General features: G+C 33.2%; 3 protein-coding genes across 3 annotated transcripts; all 3 read right to left on the minus strand.

The window, feature by feature from the left end:
• On the minus strand, window positions 488–1,462 carry LOC105163831. The gene is made up of 2 exons (XM_011082322.2): window positions 1,116–1,462; window positions 488–657 (listed from the first exon to the last, which is right to left on the minus strand). The coding sequence occupies exons 1-2, from the start codon at window positions 1,432–1,434 to the stop codon at window positions 641–643; spliced, it is 336 nt and encodes a 111-aa protein (XP_011080624.1). The 5' UTR covers window positions 1,435–1,462; the 3' UTR covers window positions 488–640.
• Window positions 6,766–8,730, minus strand: LOC105163970 (aspartic proteinase CDR1-like). The gene is made up of 2 exons (XM_020694873.1): window positions 8,665–8,730; window positions 6,766–7,746 (listed from the first exon to the last, which is right to left on the minus strand). Exons 1-2 carry the CDS (start codon window positions 8,728–8,730, stop codon window positions 6,766–6,768), a joined length of 1,047 nt encoding a protein of 348 aa, XP_020550532.1.
• On the minus strand, window positions 8,841–11,415 carry LOC105163832 (60S ribosomal protein L15). Its single transcript, XM_011082323.2, has 4 exons — window positions 11,276–11,415; window positions 10,996–11,162; window positions 9,758–9,955; window positions 8,841–9,347 (listed from the first exon to the last, which is right to left on the minus strand). The coding sequence occupies exons 1-4, from the start codon at window positions 11,277–11,279 to the stop codon at window positions 9,102–9,104; spliced, it is 615 nt and encodes a 204-aa protein (XP_011080625.1). The 5' UTR covers window positions 11,280–11,415; the 3' UTR covers window positions 8,841–9,101.

Raw genomic sequence — 14,594 nt, forward strand, 5'->3', positions numbered from 1 at the left:
GACGGAGTCGTATAAGACAAGATAATGAAACTAATTGTTAATCACATGTTTTTTTCTTTTATTTGTCCGTAAAAGTATACATAGTTAATTAAATAAATTTACACAAACTAGCGACTGCAAACCATTAATTGCAAAATTACAATTTCGGCTTCCAAATTTCCATTTCACTACCAGAAAATTGGTCAATACAAACCAAAAAAAAAAAAAAAAAATTAGCATCAAGCTAATTAGCAATTAAATTCTCGTTCCTAATCTAAATTATTTAATATAAAAAATTTACTTAGTAATGAATTTAACAACAAAAATTTACTCCCTAATAAATTTATCAACGAAATCGAAAATTTTACATGCTATTACTAACTAGCTCAAATCAAATGTTCTTCGTGACTATGTAGTGAGTCATTTTCTTGTAGTATTTCCAAAATAATTACAAAATCAGAATGTGGAATGAAGTGAGATTAATCAAATTAAATCCAATAAACACAAATATTTGTAAAATACAATCACCCTTCTTCATTAGAAAACCATACGTACATCATGATACAGAAATTCATAATCTGCAAATTAATACTCTTATTTTCGATATTAAACATCGACTAATTTTGAGCATCGACGCATTATTCCACAACGATTTCTAGCTTCATGGAACGGTATAATCTGCAACGTATGAGAATCAATAAAAGTTATAAGTAAGCAAATTTGCAAAAATACGTACGACGAGAGTATGAAAAGTGCACCTAATTGAGATGATCACGTACACTTTTCTAATCATTTTAATAAATTCTGGTCAATTATATTCTCAATGAGGGAAATATTTAAATTACACGACAAAATCCCCCCAAAGTGTAAAATGCAAAACTTTTTCTTGCATGACTAAAGTAATGAGTAACCTAAAAATTGTAATTCCTTTTCTAATGATATAAGTTTGTAAGAAAACAATAGGTAAGATTATGATGGAGAAGGTATGAACAAGTCATATATATATATATAGGGTTAAATGCATATTATCCCTATGATATGTGAAATGAACAAATATCCCTGAAGAAAAATAATTATAGCAAATTACCTCTCCTATAAAAAAAGATATTTAGGCTTTTGGGTTAATTGTTTCTTACCCCCACATTTGGTTCCATGTGGTAATGGTTTGCCACAAGATGCTACAACAAACACCGCTTTCTCCATGCTGACTATTCTTTCGACCTCAGGAGGGATGATCTCGCACATACATGGAACATTGACAGTTTTTACAACATTACAACATTTTTGAGACGGGGTTTCTTGGGGCCCCGACTTTTGAACATATCTCGCACATTGTTCAATAAGACCTTGGAGGTCTCCTTCGCATTGTGCGGATACTACAGTAATTGTGAAGGCGATGACAATTGTAGAAACTAGGGTTAGGTATATCGTGAAACCGATTGTTGAGGTTGCCATTGCTCGCTCTCGCTCTTTGTGTTGTGTATGCTTAGCAAGCTTAGATCTATATAAAGGGTAGGTAAGAAGGAGAGGGTTCACACACTCCATGTTGGTTTGCTAGAAAAATGACTAGGATATGTACTTTATGACATGTTGTTGCATGTGAAGTTGATTCATGAGATTTGTGATATCACCTTCGGTATCTCAATCGTCCTTAGTCATAATATCTTCCTTATAACAAGCTGATTTTGAGCTAAAGGGTTTGTGAAAAAAGTAAGATAAATTAAAACCAACTCTTCACAAGTTTGATATAATTATAAATATTTTCTCAGTATTTTTATTTATTTTTGTGTTGAATTGATTAAAATTCCCTTGTGGATTATGAATTTAATTTTACTTAATTTTTTAATTTTTTTATGGATTAAATGGATAATTTTTACAATTTTTAAAATTAATTAGTCCATCCATCTCGTCAGATTTTTTATAAAAAAAAAAAAAATACAGTAAGGGTAAAGTTGACAATTCCAAACCTCCACCCAAAGATTATAATCACATCTCCTGAGATTTGTTATGAATATAAATAATTCATTATTGATTAAAGAATTACAAATACTCCCCTGATTTTAACGTTTGTCTAACAATGAGTCTATCTTGTTAGCCTCTCACTACAAAAAAATGCTAAATTTGGCACGGGCTTAGGAACGAGTTTTTTAACATTTGGAACGGTTCAGAATAGGATAATTAATTTGAACCGGTACTAGGAACTGTTTATGAACAATTTGTATTCCGTCGCCGAAGACAGCGTTACAAAAATTTAGGAATGATTTACAGAAAATTGTGCAAAAATAGGCACGGGTATAGTAATACAGAGTGCTTGACCATTCCTAATATTACAATTGAATATGAGAATATAATTTATTTTATTGAAAAGGTTTGAATAAAATTAATAACGGTTCGACGGAATAATTCAGTATGAATTTAGGAACAGTCCTAATACTACTTGTGAAAGAGTTTTGGAACTCATGGTATTTAAGATGGGGATATATTTAGGCACGATCTTAGGAACTGTATCCTTATGAATTGGAGATTGTATTTGGCATACATTTAGGAACGGTCTTGATAATTTAAAAATACTTTTGTGAAACGTAGTTGAAACGGTCCTTCTAATACTGTTGATAAAATTTTGGAATTCATTGTATTTATGAAGAGGATATATTTAGCACGGTCTTTTAAATTGTATGTTTATGATACTAGATATTATATTTGACATTCATTTAGGAATGGTCTTAGGCAATTTAGGAATACTTTTTGAAATTTATTTAGTAATTGTGTACATGTTTGGAACAGTCATATTTATATATGTAATAAATTTTAATAAATAATTTAATTTATATATTGTAACAATTATTTTATTTAATTTTTTAAAATTGAAAAAATAAAATAATGGAATGTAATAAACATTATAAAATATAAATAATTAATAAAAAATATTAAATTATTAAAAAATATTGTTTAATTACATTTTTTTTAAAAAAAAAAAAGCCTAATCTAATTCCTCCATGTCCATATCCTCCTCGTTCGTGGACGGGAGGTCTATCGGAGGCTCGGTTGGGGCTGGGGTGGTAGTGGAGGCCAGCGACTGTGATGGTCCCGCAGTGAAGGAGCTGCCCCTATTTCTTCTATCATCGCCATCATGTCGACCATCACCGACTCCAGCAGGTCGATGCGGTCCTCCATTGCAGGGTTTGTTTGTAGCAGTGGCGGTGGCGATAGGGTGGTGATGGTGATGTGTAGGTTCGACGGGCTGTCGCGTGGGCCTTAAAACCAAAGCCGAATACACGACCCTTGTTCTTGGCCCCAACTGCAGCCAGCCACAGTTGGTGCTCGGTCATCGCATATCGCAACCACCGTCCACCTTCTTTTTGTAGCATCTGGAAATTAGCTCCATATGCTAGTGCGGCCGATTGAATGCTGCCTCCTGTAGAATATCAAAATAATTAGCATAATATTTATAAAATAATGATAAAACTTAAAAAATATTTAAAAATTCTTAGCAACTTCCTCTTGTGCATCTCGATAATTTTATGTTTTTTGTGTTTTAGTTTTATGTTCAAAATGGGAACCATCACCAATTTTTTACCGGCATGGCGAGCAGTTACCGATTAAACAACCTCTTAATGCAGCCTTCACACAATTTGAAATAGCAGGGCTGTCTCAAATTTGCTAATAATGGCATTCAAACTTAACAGCTAAAATCAAAAAATAGTTTAAAAAAATTTAACCATCTGTTGGGCGAGAGGGCAGTGACGATGCTTGTGTGAAACAACTCCATGTTCACTCTAGTCTCCATAACATTTCACACACAACTTGAACTTGAACTTAATATTAAAAGTTTATTTTGATTATAAACTTCCTATATACATATCAAGGAAATACGAGTGTAACATACTCACCTCACACACACCTTATATTCATATCAAGGTTTCTTTATTTCCCATCATATTCCTATGTTGGATATCTCAATTCCTTACTTCTAATATATGGATTTAACATGTAATTTTAATCCAAAGTTACAACACAAACAATAAAAAACTCATAACTTTACTCACATAAAAAATATATGTTTCGAGCAGGTTTTTCAATAAAACAATTAAAAGAGAAATCATCAGGATAAATTTTAGCAAAACAAATGAGCATTTGACGGTCAAATTTGGCAAATAAAGTTCTCGAGTCAAGACATGATATTTTCTCAATATTTCTAAAACTAAACGCACATACAAAACACGAACTAGAGTTATATGATGAGAACCCCAACGCGTATCACTTGGCCTAGCAAAATTAGTCTCTTGATGTTTGCCTCTTCTTGAAAAAATCTCACGCTTTTTAAATTTGTCTACAATCTTCTGATGATGATTTTGAAGCAATACATCTCTTCTTTTACATGAAGCACCCACAATATTCACAATCATAATAATATAATTGAAAAGGTCACAAACAACCAAAATATTTTTTACAACAGAAACAACCACAAATTGCACTAGTGGGCAAAGTAATGGATTTTCCTTTTCAATTAGTGTTTTCAGACCATGAAATTGGCCTCTCATATTTAAGGTACCATCATATCCTTGCCTCTTAATCTAGAAATAGATGAACGATAGCGTGCAAACATACCGTCTAGAGCTATTATAGAAGGAGATAAAGTATCGCTAGCATGATCCACACCAAGAAATCTTTCAATAACTTGTCCTTTTTTATTCACAAACCTCACGTTCATAGTCATCGCTCCTATATCAACACGAAAAATAATAAATAAATATCTCTACTCTCACTAATAATATTTGACATTGTTTTTATTCCACAAGCTCTCAACAAATCTTTTGTATCTGTGAAGAAGTCATTTGATTATTTTCTGGTGCATTTTTATTAACTACTCTTTGAACATCATCAAACCCTCTTCCCATAACAATTAAATATCTCCAGAAAATTTTTCATATTTTGGAGGTGACTGACGCATCATGACCACGAAAAGCAAGGCCTTGCATCAATATATAAAAGTCTCACATGTAAAACGGCTATAACTCGAGTTCGATAAACTTTCTCCGACTTTTGGACACAAGATAAAAAAATACATGAGATACACTCTGTCTTTGGTTCATAAAATTCTCTACTTATTGTCTTGCATAATCGTGACCACTATCAACCCCACCAACATGTTCTTTAAAGGCATCGGTTGCCCTCTTCTAATTGCTAAAGCCAATCTTTGAAAAAGTATCACCCCCATGATTTGCACTTTTTCCTGGTTGTTTTAAAAGGTATATACTCCAACCAATCATTGCTTTTCAACCACGCAGCTCTAAATCGCGTCTATTCATTTTCTTATTATTATTTTTTTTTTTTGAAAATTTGGTATCATTCATTGATAAGCACCTTTTAGCAAATACTCTCTCCTAACCCTATCTCTAATTGCGACATCAATGTCATAAATTGATTTCAATGTCATTTGAATTAAATTAATCACGACTTCTTTTTTGTGTAATAGTACTTTTAGAACTAGAAATATGTATTTTATTGCTTTTGCAGGCGATATAGCAAAAGATCCACTAAATTTTGCGGTCTCTTAACAACAATATGTTCCCTTCTATTTAAATACAATATGACAGAGACCATGATTCTTAGGTGATTATTGAAGACAAATCGGAATTAAATTAGTATCGTAATCTTGAAAATAAGATTTTGGATAAATAAAATATAAATATTTGATATATTTAAAATAGATGATGTTTCTAACCAACAAAATTTTGTCATAATAATTAAACAATTTGATTATAATTGTCAAGATAAGATTTTGGATTATAAATTAAATATATAATACTTAAAATAAATCATGTTTCTTAGAGACCATGATCATTAGGTAAATATTTAAGATAAATAAAAATTAAATTATTTATAATATTTGAGATTAGATTTTGGATAAGTACAAAATAATATATTTTATATGTTTAAAATATCATTAGGTAATTATTTAAGATAAATACAAAATAAATTTTTAATATTTTTAAAATAAATAATATTTCTAACAAATAAGATTTTTTCTTGAGATTTAAAACAAAATATCAAAATATTTAAATAGGTGATGTTTCTAATTAAGATTTTATTTATAATTTAAATTTTTTTTATAATATTAGATATAAAATTTTGAATAAATACAAAATAAATATGTAATATATTTAAGTAGAATGATGTTTCTAAATTCTAACCAACAAAATTTTTCTTGACATTTAAAAAATTCAAAATTATCAAAAATTAGTATTCCATCAAAATTAACTTAATTTTGATCAACCATTATTTAGATATATAGATATAGATATTTCTATGTTACTAGATTCATATAATATATTAATCCCAATTCAATTAATTCCCTAAAATTCCCTAAAATTCAATTAATCCCAATCAGACTTAGGCATATTTCATCAAAATTTCACAAATTAGCTAGAAATTCACATATAAAATTCACAAAAACTAAAGAAAAATGCAAAAAAATTGCAACCAAAATTCCCAAAATAAACATTAAAAAAAAAAGAAAAATTTCATCCTCAGAGCCTCTACAGGTGTACATTAAGGGGGAAAAAAAAAGAAAGAAAGAAGCCAATCAGACAGAAAAATCAGACATAACAAATATTTTCATTAATCACACAAAACAAACTTGGATACATTGTCAAGTTGGTCCATAGACCAGCCAATCATTGAGAAGCATATATAAAACGAATATTACATGATCATGAACTAAATGAGAAATCAACCATTAAACAGCATTAGGAGAGACAAAACCTAATAAAGATGAGAAATTCTTCATTGGGTCTTGCTGCAATCAGTTGGCAAGAAGTCCACCTTCTGATTTTCAAGATCATATCCAATCAGAAAATTCATCTGATGTAAGTTACCAAAAATGGCCAGATCTTGTGAGGGCATAAAAGTCAGACATACCACCCCCTTCTCTACCTCTATAAAAATGCTTTCTTGTGTCAATTCAACATCCGCTCCTGTGAAATGTGCTATTATAGGTGGGGCATTGAATTCTCCATTGCTAGGTAACTCATAACACAACCCAAACAATCCTTGAGGATCAGACACACGACTACCACTAATCGATTTCTCCAATGCGGATTCCAATCCTTCATAAAGGGAACTAGGAAGGAACGTCAATGTTGTTCCAGAGTCGATGATTATGTTGCCTTCTTCGACTGATGCCTTGGAATTGGAGTTGGGAATGTAATTGTATGCCAAAGCCTCATTCCCAACACTAACACCCTCTAATGTGAGATAATAGAACGTATCGGGGGATTTCTGTACTAGAGGGGTAGACGAGACGTTAGGCCCCGTCACGATAGCATTAAGTCCAAAACTAATCTTGCTAGAAGATTTCGAATCCATGGTCGTGAGGCAGTATGAGAATTTTCCACCGATGGTCGTCTCTAGTTGTCTCACTATTGAGACGGCGCCACCACCAAGGCCAACGATCCCGGAGCCCGTCTCGTTGAAAGTCCCGTCGTTGTTATGCCCGCAACCAAACACAATCTTAGGGAATACCACACTTTCTTTGGAAGTGGAAGAATCAAAAGTGAACGTTTCCACAGCTAAGTCACCATTGCTGTAGGAACTGTCCCCATAACTAACTTGGTAGAGACAACTATTTGATTTATCGCAGGATGAACTATCTGGTCCGAGTGATTGGCATTGTTGGGATGTGCATGAGACAGTTCTATAAGTTGTGGTTTTTGTGGGGTTGAAAAGTGGGGCATTTTGCTTGTAGCATTGTGTGCAAGGCACACACTGCGTCCACGTCAAATCGCTGCGTCCACGTCAAATTGAATTATGAATATATTTAAGTCTAATTAAATAATTAGTTTAAATTATTCAACTCTAATTAGTAGTTGTTATCTAAAATAACAATACAGTCATTTGTAGTTAAAAAAAGATTTAAAATTTAAAAGTCATAGCTCAAAACCCCACTTTGCGGGGTGGGGTGGGGTGGGGTGGGGGGGAGGGGGGTCTATAGTCTGGTCAGACCTGTCCTAAACTCGTCCCACTACCATCACTAGTTAAAATGATATTGAAAAGTTTGGATTCATTTTTTAAATATTTTGTTGTGTTTTGTAAGATAGAAAGAGAAAAATAAAAAAATAAATATATATGTGTAGATTTATTTTTCGAGATAATTTAAAATAAGTGTTGTACTGTTCATTGTTATATTATGTCTCTTTTATATATATATATAAGTGTTATATGTTTAATGTTATGTTTTGAGAGACAAATGTCACTATTTATTGTCAAATTATATCTTTCTATACTATATATAAAGTGATAGCACCCATTTGTTATCTTATTTAATTTTGATATGTCAATTTTTATTTTTTTTAATATTTACTTTTTTTTCTTTTTTCAACTTTCTATTTTTCACAATCTTTTTTAACTTCTCTTTTCTCAACTTCCACATCTCTTTTTCTTCTCTCATTTTTTGTACTTTTTAATATTCATTAATTTAATTAATATATTTTTAAAATAATAATATTTTTTTTTAAATTTAAATCATTGTGCACACACATAAGTGTGCCACATTTAATCGTATTTATATAAAAATTCAAGATAAAATACCACACAAATAAAGTGTAAAAAAAAAAAACAGACAAACATTAAGTGTATTTTAACCAATTTCAGAACAAAACCAAACACAATAATGATTCTGCATACATCCGATAGCCTGTTCCCAAAACTACCAAGTGCAAGCAAAACATACTTTTCCCTATCTACAGCCATATCATAAAAGACAATAGTCTAGTTAATTATTTTTTAAACTGCACATTTTTAAAGAATGGGTGAAGAAAGTAAATCGCACTTTCCTAAAAAGTTAATGAAACAACTGACAATTCAGGCAAAGAGCAAAAAAGTAACTCAACGAACAACAGCAAATCCGAATGTCAAAAGACTCGAAAAGAGTTCGCACATCAATCACAAAATTCAATTTTCATCAACACTGTAACAGAGTAACAAGCACATGATGCACCTGAACTCAGCAAATGTAGTAAGTCCAAAAAAACACTAAGCTTCTTGTAAAGAGGCCGAAAACTCCTAGGAGACGGACATAAGATCTAAGTTTATGATAAGAACACCAAAAAACTTCAAGTAGATCAGCGATAGCGACGAAGGGACAGTGTCTGGTTCCTCTTCCAGGTGGCCCGTCTCGAAGGACGTGCTTTGTGGTGCAAGTGGCCCTTTCCTCGGAGACCCCTGTACTTCTTTCCAGCTGAGGTAAGTCCTCGGAGCTCCCTGTGTTTGTGGACCGGATTGCAAATCCAGTTGATCCTTGGGTCATTACGGATAGTAGTATGGGCAGGATCAATCAATATTACTTCGAAGTACTTGTAAGTTGAATCCTGCAATGTAGACGCACAGTTGCGGTTTTCCAGAGATAAGTATGACACGAATATGGTCAAGTTAATAGTTAAACAGAGATTAATAACTCCTTTTGCATCCTTCCAGCAAATTCCCTGATTGTCTGTAAATCTACTAATTCAGGAGAATCATCAAGCACAAACTCAATTTCCCAAAAAAACCACATGGGTCTTTTTTCTTATTACATAGGTAATTGAAGAGTTTTAACCAACCAGTTAATCATTAAAAAACATATATTCAAGTTGTCTATCAGTTATTGAAGCCTATTTCCTGCATCCATTACATTTTCAGGATCCCAGAACCCTCATTTAATCCATTTGAAACAAGAATTGGCCATAATAAAATGAAACAGAGATATAACTTGACAATGTGAAGACATCTGAATGCTAACCTCATTAATCCAGTAAGAATTCAGGACTCTAAGGCCACCAAGTTTCCTGCCCGCACGTTCCTCTGCAACTGACCGTTTGCTGCGCTGGAATTTCAGCTGAGTAACACCCTGGTTAGTGGGCTTACCATACACAATACCTTTGGGAACTGGCCTCTTCCTTCCACCACGTCGAACACGAACTCGGTAGATCACATAGCCCTGAAAGGTAGAATTGAATCACTAATCATGAAAAAACAGAACACAAATAGCGACAAAAAGAGAGAAAGGAAAAGTAATAAAAAAAGATAGATGAATATGGAATCAAAATTAAACTTGTATCTTGATAAACAGAAAAAGCAGATATGACACTATAGATTACAGATCTGCCGCAGTCTTACACAAAAGTACATATATTCAGACAAACTCTGGAAAACAAGAAACGGATGCAGACAAATGCAACTAGTGGTACTTTAAGAAAAAACATTTCGAAAATTTCTATTAGTTAAGAATTTATTATTTCTACCATAAATGTTTGGTATATATAAACACACTCATATCACTAACTATTGCATCACACATGCAAAATCACTCATGAAAAGTTATCTGGATAATTTTAGGAGATAGGTAAATCGCAAGTGTTTTCTATTCCTTCAACACTTACTAACGCATGTTCATGAATTGCAAACTTTTGGCAATTAATCGACATCAATTTTGTCTCAGGGTTGAACTTCTTTATTTTTCCACTGGAAAAATATATACCTTTTTAAAAAAACTGGCTAAATGTTTTTTGAAGAGAGTAGTAGAGAAAGAATGTTCCAACAAATATATAATATTGTATTCAACGTGTAGGGCATCATCCATTGTGTCTAGCCGAATATATGGCAAAAGCGAGCTACTTAGTCTTCATTGCGACTCAATATTGTGCACTTGCAATATGATTGATTGCATGTTTAAACCCAAAACCAAGTTTAATAAATAGAAGTTCAACCGAAAATAAGTGCGAACAAACTTAATTGTCTAGATTAAACCACGCGCTAAACCACTTAGATTGAACCCAGTCTATTATCAAATGAACCCACTTTCTCAACTACAACAATAAAGCCGTTCCGAATCATACATCGAAAACAATAACATTTTCTACAGATATCTACAAATTACTCATTCTTTACCTCTAAAGATTGTTAAATTAACACAGTCATCATGAACAAACGAGTCAAAAAACAGAATAATCAGAACTTTCAGAAATGTAGTAAATATACCTGCTTGGCCTTGTAGCCGAGGCGTCGGGCCTTGTCGGGGCGGGTGGAGTGGGTTACACGTACAACAGCGGGAAGCTGACGGTACTCCCAGCAGCGAACCCGAAGCAAGAACCGCATTACATCGGACTGTTTCTTCTTCCATAGCTCCGACACGTATGTGTAGGCACCTGCGTGGGCGAATACCCCACCAAATCAAACAACGATTCAAAATCTACATAGAATATGTATGCTGAAGCACTAATGGGGATGAGGGTTTGGCGGAAAGAGAAGAAAAGTTTACCCATTGTTGTCGCCGCAGCTGCAATAAGCTTAGGACTGACAGATGAAGAAGCTTATAAGGGTGACGGCTAGGGTTTTTTAATTGGGATTAGGGTTCGATTCGCTCTCAGTTACCACCTCTTTAATTTAAAAAAAGGAAAAGGAAAAATCGTGCTAGCGCTAAATACTAATATGTGTTGTAGCACGTTTACATATTTTATCCTAGTTCAAAAAATAAAAAAAATTTAAATATTTTATCTTTTCACTTTTGCCCTTAATATTTAATATTTATACCATATTATTAAGATTGAGGAGTGTAGAGTAACTATATTAACTTGCATTATATGTATGAAATAAATTGTTTTTGAATAAAAAATAAAAGGGATAATTATGTTGTCACTCTTAAAGTTTAGTGTAATTAAGCATAATATTTTTAATTGAATTATTATTATTTTATTTCATATCAAATAAATATTTTATGATAAAATCACCCTTCCTACAATAAGTTAATGATAAGTAAATTGAGGGTTATCATTTATTTTTTTTATTGATATCAACAAATTCAATATTTTTTTACTAATTGAGGGATCTATTTGTTATATAAAGCAAACTTTAGGAGTATTTCAAATCACATGAGGTCTATGTGCAATTATACCAAAAATCTCAAGGGAGGAGTGTGCAATTATCCCAAAATAAAATAACAACATGTTTTTGTAAATACATTATCGAATTCATGATGCTTACCACATTTATTTGTTTAATTATCCCAATTGGCCTTCATCCCCAGCAGGTTGATTACCAATAACATGCTTATAGCTTATGAACTATCATTATCCAGCTCATAAATATTGGGATACACTTAGGTCATGTGTCCTTGAAGCTAGATATCAGTAAAGTCTACAACCGCGTGAAATGGATCTTTCTTGAACGAGTGTTGCTTACACAAGGTTTCCTAAACATTTGGTTGACTTGATTATGACATGTGTTTCTAGTATGTCATATTCATTTATGCTGAGTGGAGTTTCATTTGGTTTTTTGAAGTCGGAGAGGGGAATCCGTCAAGGAAACCCCCTCTCCCCTTATCTCTTTCCGTGTTAAGCTAAAACATTTAGTTGTATGGTGCAACAAGAGGAACATGATGGACACATTACGGGCTTCTCTGTTAGCCCAGATGGCCCACGAGTATCCCATCTGTTATTTGCGGATGATAATTTGATTTTTTGTCGAGCCACGAGGGAGGAGTTCATGTGTGTACATGAGCTGTTGAGGAGGTTTGAGGTGGGATTGGGGTTGAAGATTAATCTTCAAAAGTCGGCCATGGTCTTCAATAAGAATATGCTAGAATTTGGAATGTCAGGAGCTCGGCTGGATATTGAGGGTGGCGATCGTACCTAAACATGAAAAATACCTAGGGCTTCCATCTATAGTCGGTAAATGTAAGCAGGATGTCTTCAATGGAATCAAGGATATAATATATATAGCAGAAGCTCCAGAGTGTGGAAGTACCAAACAGAAAACATAATTGATTGAGAGAGAAAAATGGAAACAGCCATGAATTCTTCTCTATTCACCAGAATGTAGTTACAGATATGAAAACAGAGGAAGAAGACGACTGTTTTAAATAACAGAGCCTCCAAAAATCTAACTAATCCACAACAACCATTTCAGATGATGTGGACCAATACAAAGGCGAATAAATGGCTGGAGGATGACTGTACAATGCCCAACTAACTAAGCAAAAAACGCAATATAGAAACACGTTTGTTGCAAGCTCAAGACAACGTCATCCTTGATCAAGAAGGTCTGAAGCAACTCCAGCACCTTCAGCAACTGCAGTCTGCAAATGAGCATCCACATCCATAATCACAGCAGTCATTGAAGAAGAAGATATTCCAACACAGAGCTGGAAGTCGAAGAAATTGTCTCAAGCTGTCCGAAGTGTGGTTATCAAGTTGGTAATCCAAGCAATCCCTTCCTATGTCATGAGCTATTTTAAGATCCCACATACGTTGTTGAATGAGATTGAGAGTATGACAGCTAATTCTTTCTGGCATCGGGATAGTGAAAGAAAGATTCATTAGGTGGCTTGGAAAACCTTGTGCAAGGGGAAGCATTTATGGGGCTCGACTTTAGGAGCGTAAAGGAATTTGATATGGCTATGTTGTGCAAGCAGGCGTGGAGGCTTGTGGTGGACACTAATAGCCTATTGTACCATGTGCTTCATGATAAGTATTTTCCAGCCCCTTCATTCTCACTTGTGGAAGGGAAAGGTCAAACCTCTTTCACTTGGTGGTCTCTGTTGTGGGTGAAACCATTGTTACAGGCAGGGCTCAGGTGGAGAATCGAGGATGAAAGCAGGATTCGTATTATGCACGACCCATGGATGCCACACCCGTAAGCATTCAAGCCATTCCTATCACCACATTAATAAAAAATAAAATACTAAAATTAAATGAGATACCAAAAGAGTGTTGTCGCTTTATATATACTTTGTATCTCTTATATAGAATTGGATATGTACAAGAATTATTTAAAAATTTACATATAATACTATAGGGGTTGATATTTTCAAGTTGTGCGCTAATTGGTTTTCGCCATCACCTTAAGTGACCAGGACTAAAATTACAATTTTCCAAACCAAATCTCTATCAGTCCTATAACTTATAGGAGTTGATATTTTCAAGTCGTGCGCCAATTAATTTTTGCTATCACCTTAAATGACCAGGACTAAAATCGCAAAGTTTGCAAACCAAATCTCCATTTTACAGCCTCCAATTATGAATAGAGGCGCCAGACATGCAATAATTATAATAACAATAATAAAAAGTTATATTGACAAAATCTACAGGGATTTGATTCATATATATCTTTAAAATTTTAATTAATTAATTAATCAACAAATTACCATAAATGGGATCCCAGGTAATTAATTTCCTCAAGCAATCCCACATAATTAATTTCATCCATGTCCAGATTAAAATGTGCATATATATTCGTATGTATATTCATTGAATCAGGTTTTGATATATACAGTATTGCATGATTCTATATATATATATATATATTGTATGTGTGTGTGTCTGTGTGAAAGCTAACGTATGACTTTAACACAATTGCTTGTGAAATTGCTAACGAAATCACAGATTAATTACCAACTGTATGTACTGAATCAAATACATTTGTAAAGATTAATGTCAAATTGAAAGGTTTTCATGTATTTAATATGTACGTCAACATTTCTTCACTCCCTATGGAAACACATATATATGTATTTACGTAATTGAATCCAAAACGACTAATCCATTTTGTCTATAAATTAAGGTATGTACCAACCCCTGCAA

Source organism: Sesamum indicum, linkage group LG6 (assembly GCF_000512975.1).
Source record: "Sesamum indicum cultivar Zhongzhi No. 13 linkage group LG6, S_indicum_v1.0, whole genome shotgun sequence".
NCBI classification, from domain to species: domain Eukaryota; kingdom Viridiplantae; phylum Streptophyta; class Magnoliopsida; order Lamiales; family Pedaliaceae; genus Sesamum; species Sesamum indicum.

Coding starts and splice junctions, on each gene's coding strand:
- LOC105163970 (XM_020694873.1), bottom strand. CDS start 8,730: ATGGCTGTAGATAGGGAAAAGTATGTTTTGCTTGCACTTGGTAGTTTT. Junction 7,747..8,664: donor TTGGGAACAGGCTATCGGAT/GTATGCAGAATC, acceptor ACGTGGACGCAG/TGTGTGCCTTGCACACAATG.
- LOC105163832 (XM_011082323.2), bottom strand. Junction 9,956..10,995: donor TCGGCTACAAGGCCAAGCAG/GTATATTTACTA, acceptor TCTACCTTTCAG/GGCTATGTGATCTACCGAGT. Junction 9,348..9,757: donor ATTCTTACTGGATTAATGAG/GTTAGCATTCAG, acceptor TCTACATTGCAG/GATTCAACTTACAAGTACTT.
- LOC105163831 (XM_011082322.2), bottom strand. CDS start 1,434: ATGGCAACCTCAACAATCGGTTTCACGATATACCTAACCCTAGTTTCT.